At 33.0% G+C, this 25,965-nt stretch overlaps 1 protein-coding gene and 1 pseudogene across 1 annotated transcript; one reads left to right on the top strand and one right to left on the bottom strand.

Moving 5' to 3' along the window:
• Positions 1-1,357: 1,357 nt before the first annotated feature.
• Positions 1,358-24,900, bottom strand: LOC11407202 (pre-mRNA-splicing factor ATP-dependent RNA helicase DEAH1-like; annotated as a pseudogene).
• On the top strand, positions 3,440-7,201 carry LOC11411801 (11-oxo-beta-amyrin 30-oxidase-like). Its single transcript, XM_003628012.4, has 5 exons — positions 3,440-3,872; positions 4,700-4,917; positions 5,006-5,247; positions 5,824-6,211; positions 6,600-7,201. Exons 1-5 carry the CDS (start codon positions 3,572-3,574, stop codon positions 7,023-7,025), a joined length of 1,575 nt encoding a protein of 524 aa, XP_003628060.2. The 5' UTR covers positions 3,440-3,571; the 3' UTR covers positions 7,026-7,201.
• Positions 24,901-25,965: the final 1,065 nt, after the last annotated feature.

The raw sequence follows: 25,965 nt of genomic DNA, 5'->3' as shown, positions 1-25,965 counted from the left end.
TGCTGATTTTGTTTTCTGCTAGCGTTGCTTGTCTATATTGCTGCTTTGTTCAAAACTTGTCTATATTTACTGCTGGTTATCATGTGCAATATTGCACTGGTGTTATTGATGTGACTGCATCTCCTCTTCCTTTCTATAAATGCACCACATAAAAACCATAACCTGAAAAAAAAAAAAAAAAAGTGAAGTAAATAGTTCAATTTAAAGTTAGGATACAACGTAAAAAAAAAAAAAAGCTAGGATACATGATTGTCAATTTCACTTCCATGTATGCACCCTCCTAAGACTTATAAGCATAAGAAGCATAAAAATTCTACAAGATCATATTATTAGACAATTTTAGCAAATAATAATATACTTCTTATACTCTCCCTTTTGTTATCAACAAAAAGAACTATTTGTATTAAAGATACTGAGAAAATAAATACAAGTGATAAAGAGTTCAAATTAAAAAACAAAGGGTTCCTAGGAGACTAGAGTCATTAGAAGCTGCTGAATGGTATCCAGTTGAGTCCTATGAAACATGGACTCCGACACGGACACCTGACACGACACTGATATGGACACTTCGACACTGTTAGTGTAAAAAATATAGGACACCGACACCATTATGTATATATTAATTTATTTATAGATAGTCTAAAATGAAAATCAAAATACATATATAAGTATCTAATTTGAGCAAATTATTTCATTAGAAAAAGTTATAAAACAAGATATCACAGTATTTGACATTTATTTATTCATCTACTATCAAAAAAGCTAAAAATGTTATATGTCTATAACCTCCCAGTTGATCAACATTTTTCAAAACATATGTAACTCTTGTATCTACGGAATGTGGAAGCAAGAGAGAAAAAAATATTTCAGATATTCGTCTTAGTTGTCCGACACACGGCTCTTATAAGTGTTATATAGGTGTCAGACACCGGTCTTAAGAGTGTTGAATTAAAGAAAAAACAATTTTATTTAGGACACCGATTTTAGTTGTCTGATACGTGTCGTACGAGTGTCATAGGAGTGTCGGACACCGTAATACGGCTGGTTCAAGAGGTGTCCGTGCTTCATAGGTTGAGTCTTCACTACAACTTGAGTCTCTAATTGCCCTTTAAGTTGGTTCTGCATTTAAATTTGAACAACATGTCGAGAAGCCAATTCAGCTCTAACATCCGCTAAGAATGTTGAAACTCAGTAGCAGACACAAACTCAGCAGAGTTCTGAGGTCTTGGGTCAGAGTCAGAGATAACTATGTTATCAAGCTTCAGAAGCACTATAGGAGTATCAGACACAAACATATAGATCTCTGGCAGATTCATCAAGATGAGGAAGCAAATGACGCTTAAGATTCCATCTGAGATCATCTAAGTCCATGTGACTGAGCATGTTTGAGAATCATCCTCCCAGAGCTTCCTTATTAGCTAACATTTGTTCACTCCCACCTTTAGCAGAATGTCATCAACTTGATTTCTGGTCATTCTTTTCAAAGCTATCAATCTAAAATAATTCTTACATGAACACAAGAATTTTGCCACTTCATTCGGTCACACACAAAAAAGTATAAATGCTAAAATCTTTTTAAAATTAATGATTATTTAATTAAGACTTTTTCTTTTTATGCGTGTTGATCAAATGAAGTGTCCAAATCTTTATGTCCACCCACGAATTGTTCATCAATCTATGACGTCTCATTTAGCGAATTCTTCACCCTATCATAAATAGTTGTATTTGGATAAGGTCAGGCCAGATTAAAAGTTGAGAAAATTATGATTGTTGGGTTATTTGGATTCGATTATTGGCTGAAAAAATATTTGACAAAATTTTATTTTTCTTCAACCGAACTCCGAATTAATAGATTTTTTTTATTTTTTATTTTTTAAGAATTGAGGTTAAGAAACAAAAGTCAAAGTTGTATGCATAATATTAACAAATGTAAAATTGAACTATTTTTTATTCTTTTTTGTACAAAATTGAACTATTTTTTTATTTTGGGTTAAACTAATAAGTGTTCTTAGGACACTAATTAAGAAGTAAAAAATATAAATAGATTATAAATTTGATGTATAAAAATTACATTTTTAAAGTTTCAAGGTTTTCAATATAACAATCCTAAAATAAACTTTCTCTTTTAAGTTTATTAACAAATCCCTTTGAAGTATCCACAATGATAGTAAACTAAAAAGAATCTTTAAATAAATTCCAACGTCATTTATTTTTATTTTTAAATAAAAGTATTTATTAAAAACTCAATAACTTCAATAATACTAAACTAAAAGGAATCTTTAAATGAGTCCACTAATATGTATTTTAACATGTGCATTTAGAAAGTAAAAATAAATTGAAAAGAGAAATGTTGTGAAATTGAAGAGTGAGTCCTTATATAATTTACCCGGAACTAATAAACACCCACTTTTTTCTTCTCTAATAGAGGTCTTTGCTAACTAAATAAATGACTTTTCATTGAAGATATTCTTAGGGCATCTTCAATGCAGGTTGTTTATTGCCTAGCTGGATGTGAAGGTTCCGTCCCTTAAGTTCTGGAGCGTTGGAGGAGATCCAGCTGAAGTTCTCATTGTTTATTTCTTTGTGTCAGTTGCTTATTTAAGTAATGCATAAAGTGTGTTGCTTGCCATTAAAAAATAATAAAACCTTGTTGAATTCTCAACAGAAAATTTGAAAATTTGAAAAAAATAAGAGAACAGAGACATGAAAATGTCTCAAAGACACACTTTCTCCACAGATTAATTCACGAATGCTAAAGAATACAAAAACAAATGGTAGATCTAAAAATAATGGAGGAAGGAAATTATAGATCCAGAAAAAGAAAAATCGAATTAAAATGTGCTGGTGAAGTAGATTGATCCAAGGAGAATTTGAAAATGGTGAGAGATTGAAAATTGATTGAAGAATGATGGAAGTGAAGTCTATACCGTGGGTTTAAATTTGAATCAAATTAAGTGAAAATGAAAAAAATATTAAAAGAACACAAATTAGTGGGGTCAAATATAGGTTGCTTATTGTAGTTATTATTGGATTAAAATTGGTTGAATTATTGTAGTTATCATTTACCTTTTATTTTTTTATTTACTTTTTATTTTTGAGTAAATTACATTCCCGTACTCTTAAAGATGATTGAATTATACTCCTCCCCTCTTATGTTAAAATATATACTTCTCTTCCTTTGAAAAGTAAAATCTACACTCCTCTCTCCCCTCTTATGTTAAAAAAAATATTGAGGGAGTAAAGTGTAAATTTTAACATAAGAGAGAAGATGAATGTAATTCAAGTTTTTTTTAGAAGAGAGGAATGGAATGTTTACTAATATGTTTTAAATAATAGGAAAGAGAAGCGTAATTCAAGTATCTTTATTTTAATCGTGAGCTTAGCTCATTTGATGAAGACATAATATAGATAAGATCTCGGATTCACACCAGATCGAGAAAAAAATCTCAGTACAATACCGACATGAAAAAGAATCTTCCGCAGATATCCGTCCAAAAAAAAGATAAAGATCTATTTTGATGCTTCACAATTTCTCATATTTTCATGTTGAGCAAAAACTTGTCACTCTAAAATGGAGGTGTTTGTGTTTCCCACAGGAACAACAATAATCATCTGTGTTCTGTCAGTTCTACTTGCTGTGCTTCCATGGCATCTGTTCAACAATTTTTGGCTTAAGCCAAAGAGGTTAGAGAAGCTTCTCAAAGGTCAAGGTCTTCAAGGTGAACCATATAACCTTTCAGTATTAAAGGACAAATCAAAACAAAATTATATGTTGAAGTTACAACAAGAAGATAAATCTAAATCCATTGGTCTCTCCAAAGAAGTTGCACCATCTATCTTCTCAACTCTTCATGAAGCTGTCCACAAATATGGTACATATACTAAATTCCTTTCTAAATCTTCACAACTAGAAGTTTAGTTTATAGGTCAAATGCATCTAAAGGTTTTTTAAGTTTTTCATTTTTCCTAAAGTGGTCCTTTAAGTTTCAAAAGCTCCAAATAAGTCCTTTTAGTTTTTGAATCGTTTCAAACAAGTCCTATTGTAGATAGCATAGTTGGTAATTGCTTCCTTGAACTCATCTTTGGTACCAAATCTGGCTCCTAACACCCACTTAAAATTAGTCATCTTTTTAGGCATGGCAAATGGTGGATAATCACCATCATCCTCTAAAAGGACATGTTTGAAACGATTCAAAAACTAAAATGACTTGTTTGAGACTTTTGAAACTTAAAAGGACTTGTTTGGAACTTTTGAAACTTAAAGGACCACTTTGGGAAAAACGAACAACTTAAAGGACCTTTAGATGCATTTGACCTAGTTTATATTATCAGATGCAAGGGCCAAACATGCATGAAATGGACTTGATGTTAATATCAAATCACAAATAGATATCCAGTCCTCCATAAGTCAAGTGTTAAGTATGGTTTATATTCACTGATAAGTGGGAAGATGCTCTAGCATAATAGAGCAAGTAAAGCTGAAAGAGCAACGAGCTTAGCGAAGTATTTAAACTTATCTTGTACTATGTAATCTTAAGCATTGCATAATAGAAAATTACAACTGCCACATTGCTCTCTGAGACGTAGACACAATTGGTAGAACTTTGTAATCAAGCATTGCATTCTTGCGCGTTTATCTATCTGTTTACTTTGGAGTCGGGTTTAATTTGTTGTTCTAACATAAAGGATATATATGCAGGAAAGAATTCCTTTTTATGGGACGGTGCAACACCAAGTGTTATCATCACAGACCCTGATCAAATTAAGGAAATCTTTAACAGGATGGAGGACTTCCCCAAATCAAAGTTCAGATCCATTTCCAAGTATTTCGGTGTTGGTATAGCACACCAAGAGGGTGAGAAATGGGCTAAACATCGAAAGATAGTCAATCCGGCATTCCACATAGAAAAATTGAAAGTAAGGTTATTGCTCTAGCTAATTATTTCAATTTTGTAATTGAATTTCTAAATTTTCTTCTTATAATATGATTTACTTTATACTGTAGGGTATGCTGCCTGCATTTTCTCACAGTTGCAATGAAATGATAAGCAAATGGAAGGGATTATTGTCATCAGATGGAACATGTGAGCTTGATGTTTGGCCTTTCCTTCAGAATTTGACCTGTGATGTAATTTCTAGAACAGCATTTGGAAGCAGCTATGCAGAAGGAGCAAAAATATTTCAACTTCTAAAGAAGCAGGGATTTATTTTGATGACAGCACCACGCACGAACATTCCATTATGGCGGTATCACTATTAATCTTTAGCATATTATTTTTCATTCATATTCACAATGAGATAATACAATCCTTAGATATACTAATACATGCACACAATAAGATAACTACAACAATTAGACAATAACTACTTAATATCTAACTAGTACAATATACCTACCTATAACCCCTTTCTAATATAAACTACCTTAACCATTATTTTATCATTATCAAGTATACTATCACTGTGTTTCAAGTTTAATTGTACATAACCAGAAGTGGGTTTGAAAGCTTATGTATGTTGTTAGCCTGCTAATATGCCTGTGTGATTGATGTCTACATGTCTGTAGTCTTTGTTGTCTGAAGCATAACATGCTAGACAAAGGAACCATGGGACACAAGAGGTCTAATGTGTGACATATAACTCTAAATAATGAATGTGCAAGAAACTTGATTTATAACTAACTCTATGCATTTCTTAAAAAAAAAAAAAAAAACTAACTACATATTTTGTTTTACTGTATTTCTCATCCCAAGTTATAATCTAATATTATTAAACAAGTGCATTCCTTCACATTTAACATCACTAAATAAATGTGCTTTCTAGGCTTCTACCAACAACTGCCGAGAGGAGGATGAAAGAGATTGAAAGAGATATCCGTGATTCACTTGAGGGAATCATTGAAAAACGAGAAGAAGCACTGAAGAATGGTGAAGCCACCAATGATGATTTATTAGGCATTCTTTTGCAATCAAATCATGCCGAAAAACAAGGACATGGAAATAGTAAGAATATTGGGATGACCACCCATGATGTGATAGATGAATGCAAATTGTTTTACCTTGCTGGGCAAGAGACCACTTCAAGTTTGCTGGTTTGGACAATGGTGTTATTAGGCAGGTATCCTGAATGGCAAGAACGTGCAAGGCAGGAAGTTTTGCAAGTTTTTGGGAACCAAAATCCAAACAGCGAAGGATTAAGTCAACTTAAAACTGTATGTATTACTTACTCTTATGTTCAAATTACAAATCAAATTTCAAATGATCTTGGCACATAAAGTTTGTATCTATCTCTTTTTTTACTGATATTATTGGGGTGATTTCAAATTTGAGGTTTCTGGTTCGAACCTTGTATAAAATAAGTCAACCTAGGTAGTAGATGAATTCGTATGAATCCCCGCTAGGACCATGCCTGGAGGGTGGAAATTGTGGAAATTAGGGACATCATGTCAATTATTGAGAGAGAGATTCATAATCTCCTTATTAATGTCACGTGAAAATTGGACACAAGAAGATAATTTTTAATCACATAGTTTCATTTTGATGATTATTAATACATAATCATTTTCGGTACTATCTGATAATTCTTTTGTTTCCATATAGGTTACCATGATTTTGTACGAGGTACTAAGGTTATACCCTCCTGTAATTTACTTCAATCGAGCTGTTCAAAAGGATTTGAAACTTGGAAAACTTTTGCTGCCCACAGGAACAAATGTTGCCCTACCAATAGTATTGATTCACCATGATCAAGATCTATGGGGGGATGATGCAAAGGAGTTCAAACCCGAAAGGTTTGCTGAAGGAATTGCGAAGGCAACAAAAGGACAAGTTTCTTATTTCCCCTTTGGATGGGGTCCTAGAATTTGTCTTGGACAAAACTTTACCTTATTAGAAGCAAAGATAGCAATATCATTGTTGCTGCAGAATTTCTCATTTGAACTTTCTCCTAATTATGCGCATCTTCCTACCATGGTGCTTACTTTGATGCCAAAGAATGGGGCAATCATCATTTTGCATAAACTGTAAGAGCATGTCCATTGGAGTCACTTAATATCTTAACTCTTTTAGGTGATTTATCTGGAAACATGAATTTATTTAAAATAGGACACTATTGCTTTATGTAATAAACCACAGGGATGAGTTTATGAATTTGGACAAATTTTGCTCCAATATTGATTTTGGTCTCCTGCTCTTGCCTAAAACTGATCATGCTCCACAACATTGGTGTGTTTTTGTTTAATTTTTCTTACAGTTAATCGAACCTGGTTCGCCATCTTTAAACCAATTTGAAGAGCTTTTAATACATTGAAAAAAGGCGTATGGTCATAGGATTTAAGGCAAAGGATTGGTGGTTTATTTCCTGATGAGGTTGTTGCTGGTTTTTGATATTTCTTCTTTCTGGTTTCTGTGTGGTGCTCTTTTCGCATCGTTGGATTATAGAAAAAGAGTCCGAGCATAATATCTGACAAATTTTCTACTCCTGCTTGATGTCCATATTTTGCCCGAGTGTTGCTGATTTCATCTGTATATTTTAAAAGTTCTCCCATAATGAAAATATAATAACATGATTCAAGCATTAACTATCCCTTCTAGTGTAGGAAGTTTCAAGTCATTACCTATTATAAGAGAACAATATGGTCCAATTAAAAAGCAAACTGAAAACTAAATATTGATTGAACAATACTTGATTAGTAGCAACTGTGCATCAGTCTTGCACTATTTTCTCTGCTAGCTCAGATGGAAGCGTTCGATTCACCTAGATGAAGTAAATGGAATAGTAAATAAAGTAGCACGTCCTACTTCCATAAAAATGGCCATATCAATATCAGAGATTTTAGTAGGTAATAAATAGTATAGGCAAAGTAAATGGAAAACAAAATAAATAGTCTGTCAAACAATATAGCTTCACCATTCGATTAATCAAAGAAAATAAAGTAGCATGTCTTACTTCCATCCTGCAAACAACAAGCGAAACATTCAAAGGAAGGAAAATACCAGAAAAAAACTGTCCAATAGGTAAGAAACTAATCACAAAATAAAGAAGTAATGAGATACTTTCATAAACAAATTTAAAATCCAAGTCTTCTGTGGAGCCAGAAAGAACTACTAATATACACAACAACTGTGAGCCAGAAAATCATTTACAAAAAACAGCAGGTAATGTACTTCCCTCCAGAGGCACATTGCCCCCTCCAACAAGACCATCTCCTACTATGCAAGTCCACATCCACGAGGTATTTTCTTCGAACTCGAGTCTTCAATGTACGTCCTTGGGATCATACATTCTTTGGTTGTGAGTACTAGTTCATGGTACAAAACTAATCTAGGAACAACCTCTGCCATCCCCGAACTAGGATGTATGTGAACAGTTTGTAGATGTTTAACTCTTCTATAAGTTCCACTCTTTTGCAGCTTTGTAGTGCTTTGTAGTATGTGGGAAAAATCCAGATATTATATGGATTTCTTGATGGCAACTAAATCATTGGAATTTGAAATTAGTTCGATGTCAACCTTATCTAATAGACCTAAAAGTTGATCACGGATATCCCTAGCACGTTTCATACTCCTTACCTGTATATAATTCTCATAACACCATCGTGTTGAATAATTGGCCTGTTTCCATGTACTGTAGACCTTTAGATGAGCAATGTGGTCACCAACATCTCCAGTGTGAAAATTCATTCTTGCATTGTCTGCATGTACTTGTTTATCCTTCGGACGGTAGAATATTGAGTTTCCAACAGAGAGCATAGAAGCAATGGAGATTATCTCGTCAGAACACTTGTATTTTTCTGAAGCAACTATCATTTTTGACAACATAGGATCAAGTGGAAACTCTGCCATCCGTCTGCCTACCTTAGTTAACTTGCCATACCCATTTAAAGCACCCAAACTATATAAAAGCTCCATGGCTTTCTTACGGCATCAACTGGTGGAGGATCCATAAATTCAAAATGCAACAGCTTGTCATACTCAATACGAAGACTATTTAAAGTTAACACTACATTTGCAAGGTTCGTCCTTTGTATTTCAGGTGTAGTGTCATCTTCCAAATCATTTTCAAAACTGTATGCAGTATACAATCAGAAGCACTTAACAGGACCTATTCTTCCAGACCGACCAGCTCTTTGCATTGCTGAAGCTTTTGAGATGGGAGTTACTGGTAAAGATTCGATTCCAGTCCTTGGATTATAATTATAACATTACATCTTGCAGAACCCTGGATCAATGACATACTTGATCCCATCAATTGTCACTGGTGTTTCCGCAATATTGGTTGCAAGGACTACCTTTCTAGCCCCTTCAGGTGTGGGTTCAAATATTTTAGCTTGTGGTTCAGTTGGTAGGTTGGCATATATAGGACATATAATTAATTCAGCTATTTTAGTTCCTAAACGTCTCATCCGATGCTTCAGGATTTCTTCTACGGTTTCAATTTCTTCTTGACCACTAAGGAATACCAATATTTCTCTGGGAGATTGAGTGGCATGGATTTGAAGCGTTGTGACAATAGCAGCATCCAAGTAGTCAGCTTCTGGTGCTTTTGTGAAGTGTATTTCAACTGGATACCGTCTCCCAGGAATTTTGAATATTGGAGCAAGATCAAAGTAGTTACTAAACTTCTTTGCATCAAGAGTAGCACTTGATATCAGCAACTTAAGATCAGGCCGGGTACGAGCAACATCCTTAACCAATCCAAACAAAATATCAGTTGAAAGTGTTCTTTCATGAGCCTCGTCTACCATTATAACACTATAACTGTCCAGCTCAGGCTGAGCAAGAAATTCCCTCAACAACATTCCATCCGTCATATGGTCTTTTCCGACGTGCAATCCTCAAATCGTATGGAGTAACCAACCTCATGTCCTAGTTTAACACCCATTTCTTCAGAAACTCGGGCAGCAACACTCATAGCAGCAACACGTCGTGGCTGAGTACATGCAAGCATTCTTCCATGCTTTATGTATCCAGCTTCATGAAGATATTGAGGAATCTGTGTAGTTTTCCCAGAACCAGTTTCACCAACAATCACAAGTACTTGGTGATCATGAACAGCTTGGAGAAATTCATCCCGAAAAGGATAGATAGGTAGCTTTTTCCTCTCCTCCTGAAGTGCCTCGAAAACTGATCTCTTTGCGCTAGATTTTTTCAATGCAATCTCTTGTCCATAATCAAACTTATGTCCATCCATTACTGATGCCTTGATACAATCAATCTGCTCCTCAAACACAAACCGATAATCATCAGAGACTTGTCGCTTATTTTTCGAACCATATTTCAGCTTTGCCTTTCTAATTTGATGTTCCTCCCAAGCCTCTTCTTTGTGATTAACATTTGCATCGCTATAAGCTTAATTGCAACAGAAAATCTCTTTTCTTGATTAACGCCACTTTGTTGATCATCATAAGCTTCTGGCATTCTATACGCATTATCCGCACCCTCTAACCCTATTTTCTTCACAAGTACCTCGTATATCTCTTTCTTGTGCATGAGATCACGGCATTCTTCTTTTGAAAGCTCAACTCCTTCAAATATTTCTCATCTTCAATATCATCTTTGAGTTCTTGTATTTTCTTTTCCTCCCGTTTCAAATACCTTTGCTTGAATGAATCAGTGGCGGAGCCCCGAAATTTATGGAGCCCGTCAAAAAATTAAGAGTTTTTCTATTTACACCCCATGTTTTTCTGGTTACACCCAAATTTTCTTAAAAGTTTTTTATAATACCAAAATTGCTTTTTTATATAAATTTTCTTAAAACCCTAATTTTATTCATTGTCAGTGAGTTTCACCCTCTTTCACCCCACAAAGCGATCGATCAAACAATTTGATGTTCAATATCAATCTCCATGAAAATTAAAGAGTGAATCAAAATATTTTTCATCCATACTCAATTGAATATAAGTAAGTGAATTTCTTCTTCTATTTGCTAGTTTCAATTTTTTTTCCTTCAACTGCACTGATGCACTGTACGATTACAGTTTTAATTTACATTGGCAAGGTTAACTTAAATTCAGTTTAAGTAGGTTCATGTAAACTAAGTTTACATGAACCTACTTAAACTGAGTTTACATGAACCTACTTAAATTGAGTTTACATGAACCTACTTAAACTGAATTAACATGAACCTACTTAAACTGAGTTTACATGAACATACTTAAACTGAGTTTACATAAACCTACTTAAACTGAGTTTACATGAACCTACTTAAACTGAGACATGAACATACTTAAACTGAGACATGAACATACTTAAACTGAGTTTACATGAACCTACTTAAACTGAGTTTACATGACCTACTTAAATTTAAATTGAGTGTACATGGCTTAACTTACATAAACTGAGTTTACATGAACCTACTTAAATTAAGTTTACATGAACCTACTTAAACTGAGTTTACATGAACCTACTTAAATTAAGTTTACATGAACCTACTTAAACTGAGTTTACATGTGCATACTTAAACTGAGATGAACGTATAATCATTGAATAGGATTGAACTTTTAGATGTACACTTAAACTAAGTTTGCATGATCTACTTAAACTAAGTTTACATGACTTACTTAAACTTAGTTTACATGAACCTACTGAAACTGAGTTTAAGTTGGTACTTACTTAAATTTAGTTTACATGAACTTAATTTACATGACCTACTTAAACTCAGTTTACATGAACCTACTTAAATTGAGATTAAGTATATACACTTAAACTCAGTTTATATGACCTACTTCAACTAAGTTTTAGATTAAATTTTATGAAAGGGTAATCTTGTCATTTTGGGGTGCAACCATGATTAACTAGGGTGCAAGTAGAAAAACTCAAAAATTAATAGTAAATTCAAATGTGACATAATATATAAACAGTCATGAATCGAAATATTTTTATTTTTTATTTTTTTCCTAAAAAAAAATTAAATAAAAGAGGTTTATCATTTTGTCAACAAAAGTGCAATTTAAAATAGGATTATTAATTAAAATTGACCACGTAATATACTTAAAGTCTGAAAATTGACCCTGTAATTAATTAAATAACATGTATTCTGACTATGTAATTCGAGATTTTTATTATTTATAACCTGTAATATACGCGAAGTCCAAAAAAGCAACCGAGAGATTGAATTTTTTCATGATTTCCTAGAGGCGAGTTAAGAACGTTAAAATATGGCTTTAACAAAAAAATTATAAATTTTCGACAAACGACAAATTAATTATGAATTTTTAAAGTGTCAAAAGCTCAAAAAACAAAACAACAGAAATCTCGATCTATAAATCGAATTTTGAGCTCATTATTTGCAGAGACATCTATAAAAATACATAAAAAGGATTTGTAAAGTTTCATAGAATTTCGAAGTCGTTTAAATTTATTTTGATTTTTCAACTGAAACGTGCAAAATTGAAATTTTGTTCCGCGAAAACGTATACTCACAAGCAAATTTAGTTCCCTAATTTTGTAGGCATGATAAGAACCTTCACAATAAAATTTTGTAATTTTTAAACGAGATACAAATTAATTATAAATTGTTTAAGAAATTCATAATTATGAGGGAATACAAATTCATAATTAATTTATCCCTAGTCGAAGAAATTTAATTTTGTGCAAAGCTATATTTTAACGTGCTAAACATGTATGAAAAAAAATAGTGAAAAAATTCAACCTGTAGGTCACATTTTTAGACTACACGTATATTATAGGGTGTCAAAATTAAATAAGAAGAAATTCAAGTTACAATGCTAGAATATATGTTTTATATTTTATTGGGTCATTTTTCAAACATAGAGTATATTACAGGATAAATTTAAACAATTAACCCGTTAAAATAAGATATATGAACCCGTCAATAGTGTGCTAAATAAAATTCCAAGACCTATTTGCGTGTGAAAATTTTCAGATTGCCCAAATTTTTCTTTTGTAAATGTGTTAATGGACTTTTTGGTTGAGTTTAATGTGCAAAAATTATCAATCGAGCCCGGGTGACCGCCCGGGGTCGCCATACGGTAGAACCGCCACCGCCTTGAATCACTTCTCAACGTTTGAATCGTTTTTCTCTTCCTGGAATCCCTGTCACTTTCCTCAACTTGACCTCCTCTTCTACTTCTCTTCCTGGAATCCATGACTTCCACGAGACTGGAGGTGCGATGACTGACCAACACCATAGGTGGTGGTGAAAAGGTTGAAGAATGCTACACTAAACTTTGAAAGAAAAATATTACGCCAATAGTTAGGGTTTTTCTTTCGATATAAGCAATCCTTCTAGGATAGTAGATCAGTTTGAAAACTAACTCTAAGAAATTCAGGCGATGGGATATATCTATACTTCTTTTTTTGGTTACAATATATCTATACTTCTATATTAGAGTATTATCTATTTTATAACCCCTAACTTTTTCTCTTTTCAAAAATACCCTCAATTTTCAATAAAAATAACACATTTAATAAATTGATAAAAATAAATTTAAATATTAAAAAAATGTAATAAACATAACATGAATATATATCAATAGTGTATATATATATATATATATATATAAAGTAAGATTTTTTCTGCCAAATGTCACTTCCACATTTATTTTCAATATTTTTTTTATTTTTCTATTTTTTTAAAACCAATATTTACTTTAATAGGTCCTTCCACGTTAAAACGAATATTAAAACGAAAACCAATATTTTTATTATTTTTCTATTTTTTTAAAACCAATATTCTATATAAAGTAAGGTTTTGACATTAAATAACTTTTTCTATTATAAAGATTGTTATTGGTGTCATAAAAAAAATTGATTATATTTTTTTGTTATATTGTTGATGTCATTGAGATAGGTAATCATGATTAGTTTGGTTTGTTATAACTTGAAAGCAACAAACATTTATATTTTTAATTTTTAATCAAAATTTCATAAAAAAAAACACCGTTATAATTTTCAAACGTTAGCGCAATAAAAAGAACATAATGGCGGGCACGATTTAGTCAAAAATTTAATCCCCTATTTTCAAAACCACCAATTTTTTTTTTTTTTTTGGTCAAGTGGCCTAGTGGCTGGATTCACACACATTATGTGTGGAAAAATGGGGAATCCAGAGTTCGAACCCCGACCCCTGCACAAATTATACCTGATCTATCAACTGAGCTGCGCTTACGCGACTCAAAACCACCAATTTAGTCCCCTTATTTTGTATTTCTTTGTTTTCTAATTAGTCCGTCGTCATATTTGGTTATGTGTTATTCTCATTAATGACGACGATTCAATGATGTGTCGGTGCATGTTTGCTAATTTAGTTTTCATGTCATAATATAAATTATTAAAAATAATAGGATTAATTATTAAAATGAGAAAAAATAATTAAAACATCAAAGAAAGGGAATCAGATTGGGGAAACATGAACACTAATTTTTAAAACCCCTAGTTCATTCATCCTTCTCCACCTTCCTTTCCAATTATCCTCGTCATTCTCTTTCTCTTTTGCGTTTTCGTTTTTTTTTCTTCAAGCACATAGACACCATTCCTTTTCGTACATCCTTAATCTTTCTTAAGCAGAACATGAATTCGAAACATCCCTAATTCATTTTTGAATACCCAAACTATTTCATTTTCCTTTATTCACCTATCAAACATGTTGAATTCGAATTTCTCATACTTAAGTCGTGAATTCCTACTGCATCAACTATTGCATACGGGCTCGACAAAAACAAGTGTTGGTGAGAAGAATGTTGATTTTTTATTTGGAAGTGTTGTGTGCAAGTGTGATCACTCACATCCGATAGTAAAGTGGAGGTTGAACACTTTAAGTGAGACCATAGACTCATTGCCTTAAGATTTTAGATAAAAGTGCGGTGTCTCTCGCTTATGTTGTTGATATGGCCTAGATGTGGGCAGTCCTTTAGACTCCCCTTGTGATCCAATAGTCGTATCAGATCCTAGTTTGATGGAGGGTACATTGGGCTTCTTGTGTCGGAAGTCTTCCTAACAAGGTGTTCAGCAGCTTATATTTTTAATCATAGTTATGAGAATGAAGTTCTCCTAAGGTTTCAGAAGCGCTGAGGAAGGCCTAATGAAGATGGAGTCTCTAAATATGGGAATTGAAGTAGTTGATGGTGCTTCATTATACTGTGAATTTTGATTATGAGAAGGAGGAGCACAATGTCTATGTACGGTTTCGTCCTCACCTAAAAGAATTCCTTTACGAAGTTCCTGGTCTTTTTGAGATTATTGTATATTGATGCTCAAAGTATTTATGATGACAAACTCCTAAATATGCTTGACCCAAGCCGAAAAATATTCTGTTATCGTCTATTCCGTCAAAGATTTAACGTTGCTTGATCGAGATTTAGCATGTGTTATAATGGTTGAATTCTCCCACATTAATTTTGGTTCCAAGTGGAGAATGAATTACTAATTAAGAGTTGGTTTTCTGATCCTTCAGATGAAGAATTGATTTTATTGCTTCCTTTCTTGAAGAGTTTTGTAGGAGTTGATGATGGGCAACATATTTTAAAAAAATGCATATGAGAGTGTCTGCATGTCACTAATACACTTAGACCTTTTGGTAAAATTTGATGGGCAACATATTTTAAAATGTTGCTAACCTAAGTTTAAAGTAGTGTTCTTGTTTACATTGTTGCAAGAATATTAGTATTTATTAAGTATTGCTCTCATTAAATACACCCCGTTCTTAATTTCTAGCTCGCTCTATCGTTTTTTCTGATGATTATCTCTTGATGAAATTGCATTTGCCAGCTTTGCCGTTCATTATTCTTTCTCAATTTTGGAAAAAGATTTGCATCTTGTTCACATCTTTTGTTCAATTTTGCTCTAGTTTTTGTATCATGATCCCAGTGTTTTTGTTCAACTCTTCTTTTTAACATCTCACATGTCTTTAATATTTCGGAAGAACAAATCAAACTGGTAAGTTTTTACTTTATATAACTTCTGATTTGCTCTCAGATTATAATTCCATTCCATTTTAATGATAATTTTGTATTGATATAATCTAAACATGTAACTTCCTTTTGGATTTAGAATTCAAAGGTACGTAAACTTCTTGTATTTGATTTTGAAGTCTTTGGTGTGATGACTTCTTGTCACAAGGTTTGATGGCAAGATTTTTGAAGCATATCATCACATCTCTACTACCAAACAGCTCCAAAGTATACTTTTCATGTGATGTGCTCTTCCGCCTAAGTCAAAATATTCTCAAATATCGTAACTACAAAAATTCACATTCACAGGTGTAAACATGAGACACTTTCAAATAATATTATGCAATATATGACATGATATGATAGGCAAGGATCCCTAAAGTGAACAATTCAATTTAGAGTATAAAGCGAGAAAATTAAGAGTTGTTAACGTAAGAAACTCATGATTTGTTATGATATTCCAATATCTATCTTTAATTTGCTAATTAACGGCTGATAGGTCAAATTGTGGCAAACGCAGGCAGTAAGAAGAAAAGAATATTTAGGGATGTATTGAAGTAGCAATAAACGTCGCAAGAAATGGGAGGTTTGAATTGTGAACCTTTTAAAATTTATTCCTGAAACTTAAATAAGTTTATATACTCAAGAAGGCTCTTGGTAAATGTTAGTCTAACAAGATTAGAGTATTATATATATAACAATTGATTTATACAGGACCAGAATGATCTGGATTAAATAACCTTAAGTGATTAAATAGTTTTGACAAGAACCAGAATGTTATGGATGAATTAAAGCTTAATTGTTTTAATTGGTTTTAACACTGAAATGTTCTGGAGAATGATTATATAAGCATAATGATAAAAATGATATTAAACTGAAATATGAAAACTATTTTATCAAGGACCAGAATGTTCTGGAGAATGATTAATATAAGAGCAGAATGATAAAAACATTATTATAAGCTAATTTTAAACGTGAGTTTATCTTTAGATATTTATGCAGTTGTTTTATCTTGAACAAGTATGTTCTTGATGCAGTTGTTCAATTAATATTGACTGAAATAATAAAACAATAGTAATGATTAAGTTAGGACCTCAGAACTATGGATTAATTTGGTTGTGATTAATTAGTACTAGAATATTCTAGAGAGATTAATAAATAATAATATGATTGTGATTGTGTGTGTAAATAGTGTAACTTAAACAAAAAGAGAAAGGGAAGAATTATAACACAAGAGATTTATCTTGGTTCACCAAATCCGGCTACTTTCAGTCCACACACCTCGTGTGAGATTATCCATTATAGTATCATGCTAACTGAAACTTCTGACTAGCACTATAAGTTCTTGACCATACCAGATAAGTTCGTTACTCCCTGTATTATCAACATCAGTAGGTTTCTACAATTCTTTGCTTTCACACATGAAAGGTTGTTTCATTTCTTTCTCAAACTATCGTACGAATAGACTTGAGAAATACAATACACTTTGTATGTTAAGATTTGGTTTGGATCAAATAAATTTCTCAGCACATGTTTGAGATTTAATAAACATATTTGTATGAGTATGATCCAAAAGATATAATGAGAGGGCTTGCAATTTGTTTGTTTGTGAGGAGCTTTGTATGTAGTGATGATTTTCACTTGAGAGAATGCTTGCCTTCAAAACTCTTGCTTTCAACCTCCAAGACCACTTGTATATCGTTTTGTGCAACTGTCCAAAGCTTCAATTGATTTCGCTTTTCTTCTTCAATTCGACCAGAATGTTCTTTTACACATCTAGAATGTTCTGGACGGGTAAGCAGGCCTTTGCTGCTTTACGTGAATGAGATCTGACCGTAGTGAGATGTTGCTTTCTATGTTGAAGTGACCTTGATTATGTCATTCATTTGTACTTTGATGATGTCATACTATTTCACATGTGCTTATTTACTTTTCATGAGATATTTATCCATTAATTGGCTTTTCTTTAAATGGATCGAAAATTCTCAAGGCCCAAGATAACTTCTCGTGTTCTTCTCATGTCATGCTTTCCCTTTTTGTTGATTTGTTCTTTGATGTAAATGTTTTATTTTCTTTGTGTCTCAGAACATTCTCATGAAATAAATCCTCGCCAAACAAATTAGTAGATGATAAGATTAAATAAAGATAACATGTTTGTAATCTTTGAAACATCAAATAAAGATTTTGTCTCAACAATCTCCCGTTTTTTGATGATGACAAACATTTATATGTTATTTGAGAGTATCACAAGAATATTTGTTTGTTTTTGAGTTTGACAATTTTATTAAATAACTCCCCCTCAATTTATGCATTCAATACTCATATGCAAATTGAGATTTTAAAACAAACATAAACATCATTTCATTAGATAAAATCATGAAGATTAATACAAGGTTTCAATCCTAGTATTTCAAACATAAAAAAGATCTAGAAATGCAATAATCATTTTCCCACATACTAGCATCATCATTGAACCTTTAATCCACATGATCAAAATACAACATCACATCAAAAATAAATAAAAGACATACTAATAACAACAACTAGCAAACAACAACTGCAGCAACTTTTCTTAACCTTCCCTTGATCCTAAGTCTTTTTCTGGTCCCTCAAAATCATAACCCTCTAAATCATCTCATTGTCATCGCAAAAAGGGGCAGGAGCAGTACTCGGAGGCAGAGTTGGAGAAGAAGCATCAGAAGAAGATGAGATAGTAGAAATAGGCATGGTATACATTGGAACTGGAAAAGGATTAGGTTCCGGTGGAGGTACATCAAACTTTATGCTCATAACCTTAGACATCCATTTCCTCTGAATTTGCAGCTCAAGGGTATTGTAAGAAAAGTGATGCATGATTGCATTGTTTCCTTCAAACAATCTTAGCAAATCAGTACGAGTCTTGCTAACATCTCTTTCGACCCTTGTCCTTTTGAACGTCTTACATTGTTTTGGGTCACCCTTTGGGCCATGGAAGTTGTTCCGGCAAACCGAGAAGCAGCATGGGGACAATGTCTTAAATGAGTAGTTTGAAGAGACTTAAAGGATTCTGTGCTCGCGATTTTCGGTTATCAAACCATTAATTGATTTGAATCGTCAATCTTTGAACTCTCGATTTTTATTCGTGGGAAGGGAAAAAATGAGTAAAAACCCTTATCGAGACTTTGGATTCGGGGGTTGGTTACGCAAAGGGAAGGTGCTAGCACCCTAAGCGTCTACGGTATTCCGTAGGAACCTCTTACCTAAATTATCTTGTGCTAAATTCATTGCTTATTTGAAAATTATTACCTAAAAGTCTAAGTGAAAGAATGGAGGGAGAAGAAATATGTTTTTGGTTTTTTTTATTTGATTTGGAAGGACAAGTGTCCTCTGCCTACGTACCCGTGAGGGATCAAAACCTCGTAGTTCGGGGTAGAAATTGACGTTTGATTTGTTTTTGTATTTTTTATTAGTTTTCAAAAAGGTTTTGAAATAAAAAGGCAAGTGGCAAATGAGGATTGATTTGTGTTTTTTAGATTGAAAGAAATTGACTTGAAGTTGAATTAGAATTGATTTGAAATTTGATTAAGAAAAATAAAATAAAAAGACGGTCACTTGATTTAAGATCAAGGTTTTTTGTGAAAAGTTCTTTTTGTTGTTTTGGAATAATGATATGAAAATTATATAAGCAGAATGAGAAAAATGACGTTAAGCTGAATTATGAAGTTATTTTAACATAGACCAGAATATTCTGGAGAATGATTAAATTAAACAAAAAACAAATAAATATTAACAGTTAAGTTTGGACCAGAGCACTCTGGATTAACAAAATTAATATTAACAGTTAATTTAGGACCAGAGCACTCTGGATTTAAACTAATTATCAAGGACCAGATTATTCTGGAGAATAATATAATATTGACGGTTAATTGAGGACCAGAGCACTCTGGATTAATTTAATTAACAAGGACCAGATTATTCTGGAGAATAATTTAATTAACAAGGACCAGAGCACTCTGGATTAATTTAATTAACAAACAAGGACCAGAGCACTCTGGATTAATTTAATTAATAAGGACCAGATTATTCTGGATTAATTTAATTAACAAGGACCAGATTATTCTGGAGAATAATTAAATTAAACATAAATATAATATTAACAGTTAATATAGGACCAGAGCACTCTGGATTAATAGAGAGAGAATTAAAATGCATGAAAAAAGAAATTAGAAAGATGAGATGCTGGGGTGTGTGTGAGCAGTAAAGGAGGGTGCAGAAAATAAAATGAAGAGGATTTGGGCCTTGGGTGAGGCCAGGCGCGTGTGGGCCTGGAATAGACCGGTTCAGACCGGTTCCAAGGTTGAACCGGTTCGGTCTAGCATTATATATATAGGCAGGCACCGGTTTTTTTATTCATTTTCACTTCAAACTTCTCTCTCTTCCCTTATTTCTAGAGAGAGAGGCTCTCTCTTCTCTTCTCCTTTTCTTCATCTTCTCCGGTGGAGAGATGGTGGTCGGAGGTGGTTCCGGCGCGGTGGTCGGTGAGCCATCGCGGCTGCGCCGCCGCGCCGGAAATGAAAGTGTCCCTTTTTTTATTTTTTTTCGTCCTCTCTTCTTCTTTTCTCTCCCTCTTTCCGATTTTAAGCTCAAAAATTATTTTTACCAAGCGGTTTGACCTAGATCTAAGGAAAGAAATACTACCTTTTGGTAGATCCGGTTTGGATTCGAAATCGGTGGTGGTACGGTTCGGATTTGGTGATTTGTTGCGCTAGGGTTACGGTTTATGATGGTTTGGTGATGGTATTGTTTGGATCGATTTGTAGATTTGGTGATGGGGTTTATGGTACTGTGATGTTATTACGTGAGATTGGGGAAAGTTTGTGAGATTTTGTTGTACTGGAATTTTTTATGAGTTTTCTCCTCCCCTTTGCTGGTGGTTGTTGGTTGTATTTATAGAGCTGAGTTGAGCAGAATTTTGTTGCTTGGAGAGGAACATGACAGGCTGTTTTTTGTGGCTTGGAGAGGAAGTGTGGCAAAGCTGTCGTGGCTTGGAGAGGAAGGGTGGCAAGCTGTTTTGGCTTGTGTTCCCTTTGGATAAAATTTTGACAATAATAATAATAAAAATAATAAAATAAAATAAAAATACAAGGACTAAAGTGAATCAAAATGAGATAAAAAAAGATAAAAATTTAAAACGGATTTAAAATTAATAAAAGTTGAAAATAAAAATTAAATGAAAATTGAGAGAAGAGACCCGACTCGGAATCAAATATGAATATGAGGTATTTTAAAATACCTCTTTGCTGAATTTTTTGCTCGAAAGGCTGAGACCGGTTGGAGTTAAATGACATGTGTCACTATTGTCTTAGGTCAAAAATTGGGGTATGACAGATTCCATTGGAATGGAAGACTCAAACCGAGGTTGTGGAACAAAGAAAGTATCCACAAAATCAAGTTGGAATAGCGCAGAGTAGTTAGTTTTTGGTGGAGAGATGAAGAGATGTGATGGCTTTGTTACCCTTATGGTTGAGGTTGGTTCAGAGGAAAAGCTTTGAAAGACATGAGAAGCTCGGACAATTGAGAATGTTGGACAGTTGAGAACGTTCTCTAGCAACGTTTTGGTGGCTGAGTTGCATTAGCAGAGACATTTTGAGTTGATGGATCAAGAGGAACAGAGGAACACTCATCCCTTTTTCTCTTTTGAGAAGGTATATTTGGTCTAGTGATGACAGTTTCATCTTACATATGACTCATGTTTTTGGGAGTAAATTGAGAGAACTCAAAACTTGACTCTTCTCCATCAAGAGAGCCTTTGAATTTGTGAATTTTTTTTGTCAAAGCCATGTTGTATAGGAGGTTGAATTTTTTGTTAGAGGATTAAGTAGTAGAAATCATGTTCTGAATAATAATGAATGCTAAATTTAATTTTTCTTCCATTAAAAGATGATAATTGAATAACAAATCATTATCATGAATTTGTTGAAAATTACAATTTTTTGGTAGAAGACTATGCTAACTCATGACATTGCGCATTTTGGGTGTTTGTTTAAGATTGGAAGAGCATAAAATCTGGGTATTTGGCAAAGAAAATTTTCAAACTCAACATCTAGTTCTTTATACCAAGATTCGCCAAACATAGAAGGACCATTTAGAGGCAGACCGAAGATATCAGATATTACCTTAGGAGTAAGATGTATTTCGACATCTTTGATTTTTGGTACGATCAAACTTTTTCTAGAAGAACTTCTGCTCGGAAGTAAAAGGCTTGGATAACTTTTGGATAGTATCTTTCTCTAATTTCCTGAAATTTTGTCCATCCAAGAGCATCAGAGTATTCTTTCAGAGAAATTTTCTCTTTTTCTAGCTTTGCAAAGTCGATGAATCTTCCTACCCCAATTGGTCTTGTAGACCATTTTTCCTTAAAGTCTTTCTTAAGATCTTTATCAAACAGAGGGACCTTTTTCCGTTTGGACAAAGACAGTTTGTTAGAAGAAGGTTTGGAAGTTTTGGAAGAAGAACGTTCTGGTTGAATGGGAGAACGTTCTTGTTGGGTGATAGCCTTCTCTTTTCCCTTTTTTTTTGGGTAGGATGTGGTTTTGATACAGACTTTCGCGGAGTGGATACCTTATAGGAGACTTGAGGAAAAGGTTGACTTTGTTCGATGGATGTTTCGGTTCAACTTCTCAATCTGAAATATCATAGATAGTGTTGTTAACACTCCTAGTTTTTCTTGTACCAATCCCCACTATAACTCTTTGAGAACAACGAGTTCGTATGTTTAGAGTGGATTTGGTTTTCTTAGGTTTCGATTTCTTTGAACGGGAAAAGGTAGGTTTTGGGTTTGGAGGAGGCGAATCATTTCTTGGGTTTGAAGGAAGGGAAACCTGAGAACTAGTGTACACAACCATGGAAAGGGGATTCTAGTAAACAGGTTTAATATCTGGGTGGAAATGACTTTCTTCCAGGTTTTGAGAAGATTGATCATGAGTTTGTTCTGGAGGAGAAAACAATGTTTTTTCTAGAGATGCATGAAGGGTCGAATCGAAGTTTTGCATGGGTGTGATTTCTGGAAGTTTTGATGGTGATTCTGGTGGGATTTTGAATGATGTTAGTTCCTTTGCTTCTGGTGAAGGAGTATAGGAGGATGATGGTGATGGAGTTGGTGAGTTAGGTTCCTTCAGTGGTGGTGGTTTTGGAGAGAAGGAAGATGAGAAGGTTAAGGGAAGTTTAAGAGAAAGTGGTTTAGTGAGAGAGAGAGAGAGAGAGAGAGAGAGAGAGAGAGCCGGTTTTGGGAGAAGAGAGAGAAAATTTTAGATTAGACAAAAGGTGGTTTAATGATGGTAAAATAGGTGCTTAATTAGCTGTAAGAACTTGTCTTGGAACTAGTAAAAAAATTAAAACTTATTATTTTTACTAAGAAGATAAAAGGATCCTTTTGAGGCACATGACTCAAGTTTGTTTAGGAAGGGTTTATTAACGAGAATGATTCTAGAACTATCTAGTTTCGTTTTTTGCAAGGATTTTTCCTTGATAAAGATGGGATTTGGTTTGGATCAAATAAATTTCTCAACACATGTTTGAGATTTACGGGTTAATTAAGATTTTATGCCCTATAAATATTCACAGTTTTGTTTTTAGTCCCTACAAAATAAAATCACACTTTTTAGTCTCTGTGACATTTTCCTTAAGCATTTTAGGGACTAAAAATGTTGATGGAAATTTTTTATAGGGACTAAAAATGCTGACAGAAAATTTTATATGGACTAAAAACACTAACGGAAAATTTTGTAGGGACTAAAAAGTGTGATTTATTTTTATAGGGACTAAAAACAAAATTGCAGATATTTATAGGGACCAAAAACTTAATTAACCCGAGATTTAATAAACAAATTCGTATGAGTATGATCAAAAGATATAATGAGATAGCTTGGAATTTGTTTGTTTGTGAAAAACTTTGTATGTAGTGATGATTTTCACTTGAGAGAATGCTTGCTTTCAAAACTCTTGCTTTAATTTCAACCTTCAAGACCACTTGTATTTATAGGTGAGGAGTGATTTGTTAATCAAGAGTGAAAATAGATTTGTTGGTCACGATTTGTGCAGCTTTCTAAAGCTTCAATTGTTTTCACTTTTCTTCTTCAATTCAACTAGAATGTTTTTTTACACATCTAGAACGTTCAGGATGGTTCAACTGGCCTTTGATGCTTTACGTTTATGACAAACAACGACGCACAAGTACAACGAACAAAACAACGTCGCACTAAGACGACGAAATCACGAAAGAAAAATCAAAATAGATATGAAAACTACTTATTTCAACAAAAGTGAAAGGAAAAAACGAGTTAAAGGAGCAATTTTGGATTAAAAATTGACCCTTTTGATAGATGAATGAGAAGAAACTAAAATTTCGACGATGGCTCACAAGAGAGAAGGGGAAGAGAGAGAAGAGATTACATAGTAAAGTATCATAAAAAGTTTTTTATATTCTTATTACATTTTTTGACTAATATAATTGATTAATTAATGCTACTTGTACATTTAGAATCCTAAGCATAATCAAGCTCAAATTAACAAAACGTACTCGAGCTCAATGCTCAATCAAACTATTGCACAAGTATTATTATTATAGCACTACCTTAGTTTTCAACAATTGCAGGAATCTTCCAAACACCCTTTTTCACAAAGTTCTTGTCGTCCCAACTATGATATAACCCATCTTGCCTTACCTCCCAATAGACAAAAGCATGACCTTGATCATATTGTGGATCATATCCATCGAACAAAGCACTTGAACCATTCCAACTTGCACGACAGATTACACGTTGACCAACAGGAACAGTGACATGCACATTACCAGACCCTTGATTAGTGAGACCATTGCTCTCACTATTGCAACTAACAAATACCCCATCTGAAAAATTAACATCGACGTTAACTGATTCAATTGAAGCATTGCATAAGCTAGATGCAAAAGCAAGAGCAAACAACATGGCAACAAATGTTGTCACGGGCATTTTGGAGTGTGATTCCATATTCATTCATACACATAGACAAGATGGTGTTGCATATTTATATGTGATTTGTGTGTGTTTTTACATTAAAGTAAATGTAGTATTTCTTTCAACGCAATTTATGATTTACCAATAATATTAAGTATTGACTAAATATACGATGCATATCATTAAATTTTTTTGACTATATTTATTATATTCATCAATGTATAAAATATAAAGAAAAAGAATAAAAGAAAAACTAAATGTATTTGGTCTGAATTTTGGACTAAATAGGGTTGACTAATTACAGTCTAGAAGGAGTAGTATTTAATAATATTGCATCGTAAATGTTGAAATACGAGTTGGAAATCGGAAGAAAGTTGAAAGACTAAACACCAAGTTTTGGATGATGTCTAGATTAACGTCTCTTGTTTAGAGGATATTTACCCTTTCAAGATATCAACCAATCAAAATGTAATATACAAATGTAACATTAAATGTCAAATAAATGTGTCAATCTTTTTATAAAAAAAAAATCAATTTTAATAAGGTAACTTTTTATTTTTATTTAATTATATTTATGTATGCAATCTTAATTAATTTACACTATATGACTTGTAACAATTAAAATTTCACATCAAATTCAACCCATCATGGCTGTAATTGGTAACACGAATAAGCTAGCTTATAGCTTGTCTAGCTTATAATCTTGTTTTGATATAATAAAATGTGTTTGGTAAAAAAAAACTTTTTTCACTAGCTTATAGCGTTTTTTTAGAAGCTATTTCAAGTAGCTTTTGAGTTTATAGCTGATAGTTTTATATATTTTCTTCCAATTTTAACCCTATTAATTTAATTTAATTATTTTTTCATAAAACAACATGTTCATGACTTAAAAAATAACGGCCAAGTTCATAGCTTATTTTTTAATAAAACAAGTGCCACATTTTTTCATTTAAAAAAAAATTGTCATGCTTTATTTTATTTTTTAATGAACGCTTTATATATATTTCTTAAAATAAATTTTTTATATTTAACTATAACTAGCCTACGATACGTTGTAAAATTTTATATATTCTTGCTTGC

This window comes from Medicago truncatula, chromosome 8, assembly GCF_003473485.1.
Source record: "Medicago truncatula cultivar Jemalong A17 chromosome 8, MtrunA17r5.0-ANR, whole genome shotgun sequence".
In the NCBI taxonomy this organism is placed as follows: Eukaryota; Viridiplantae; Streptophyta; class Magnoliopsida; order Fabales; family Fabaceae; genus Medicago; species Medicago truncatula.
Note: the sequence above shows the minus strand (reverse complement) of the source record. Positions and strands in the feature narration are given on the sequence as shown.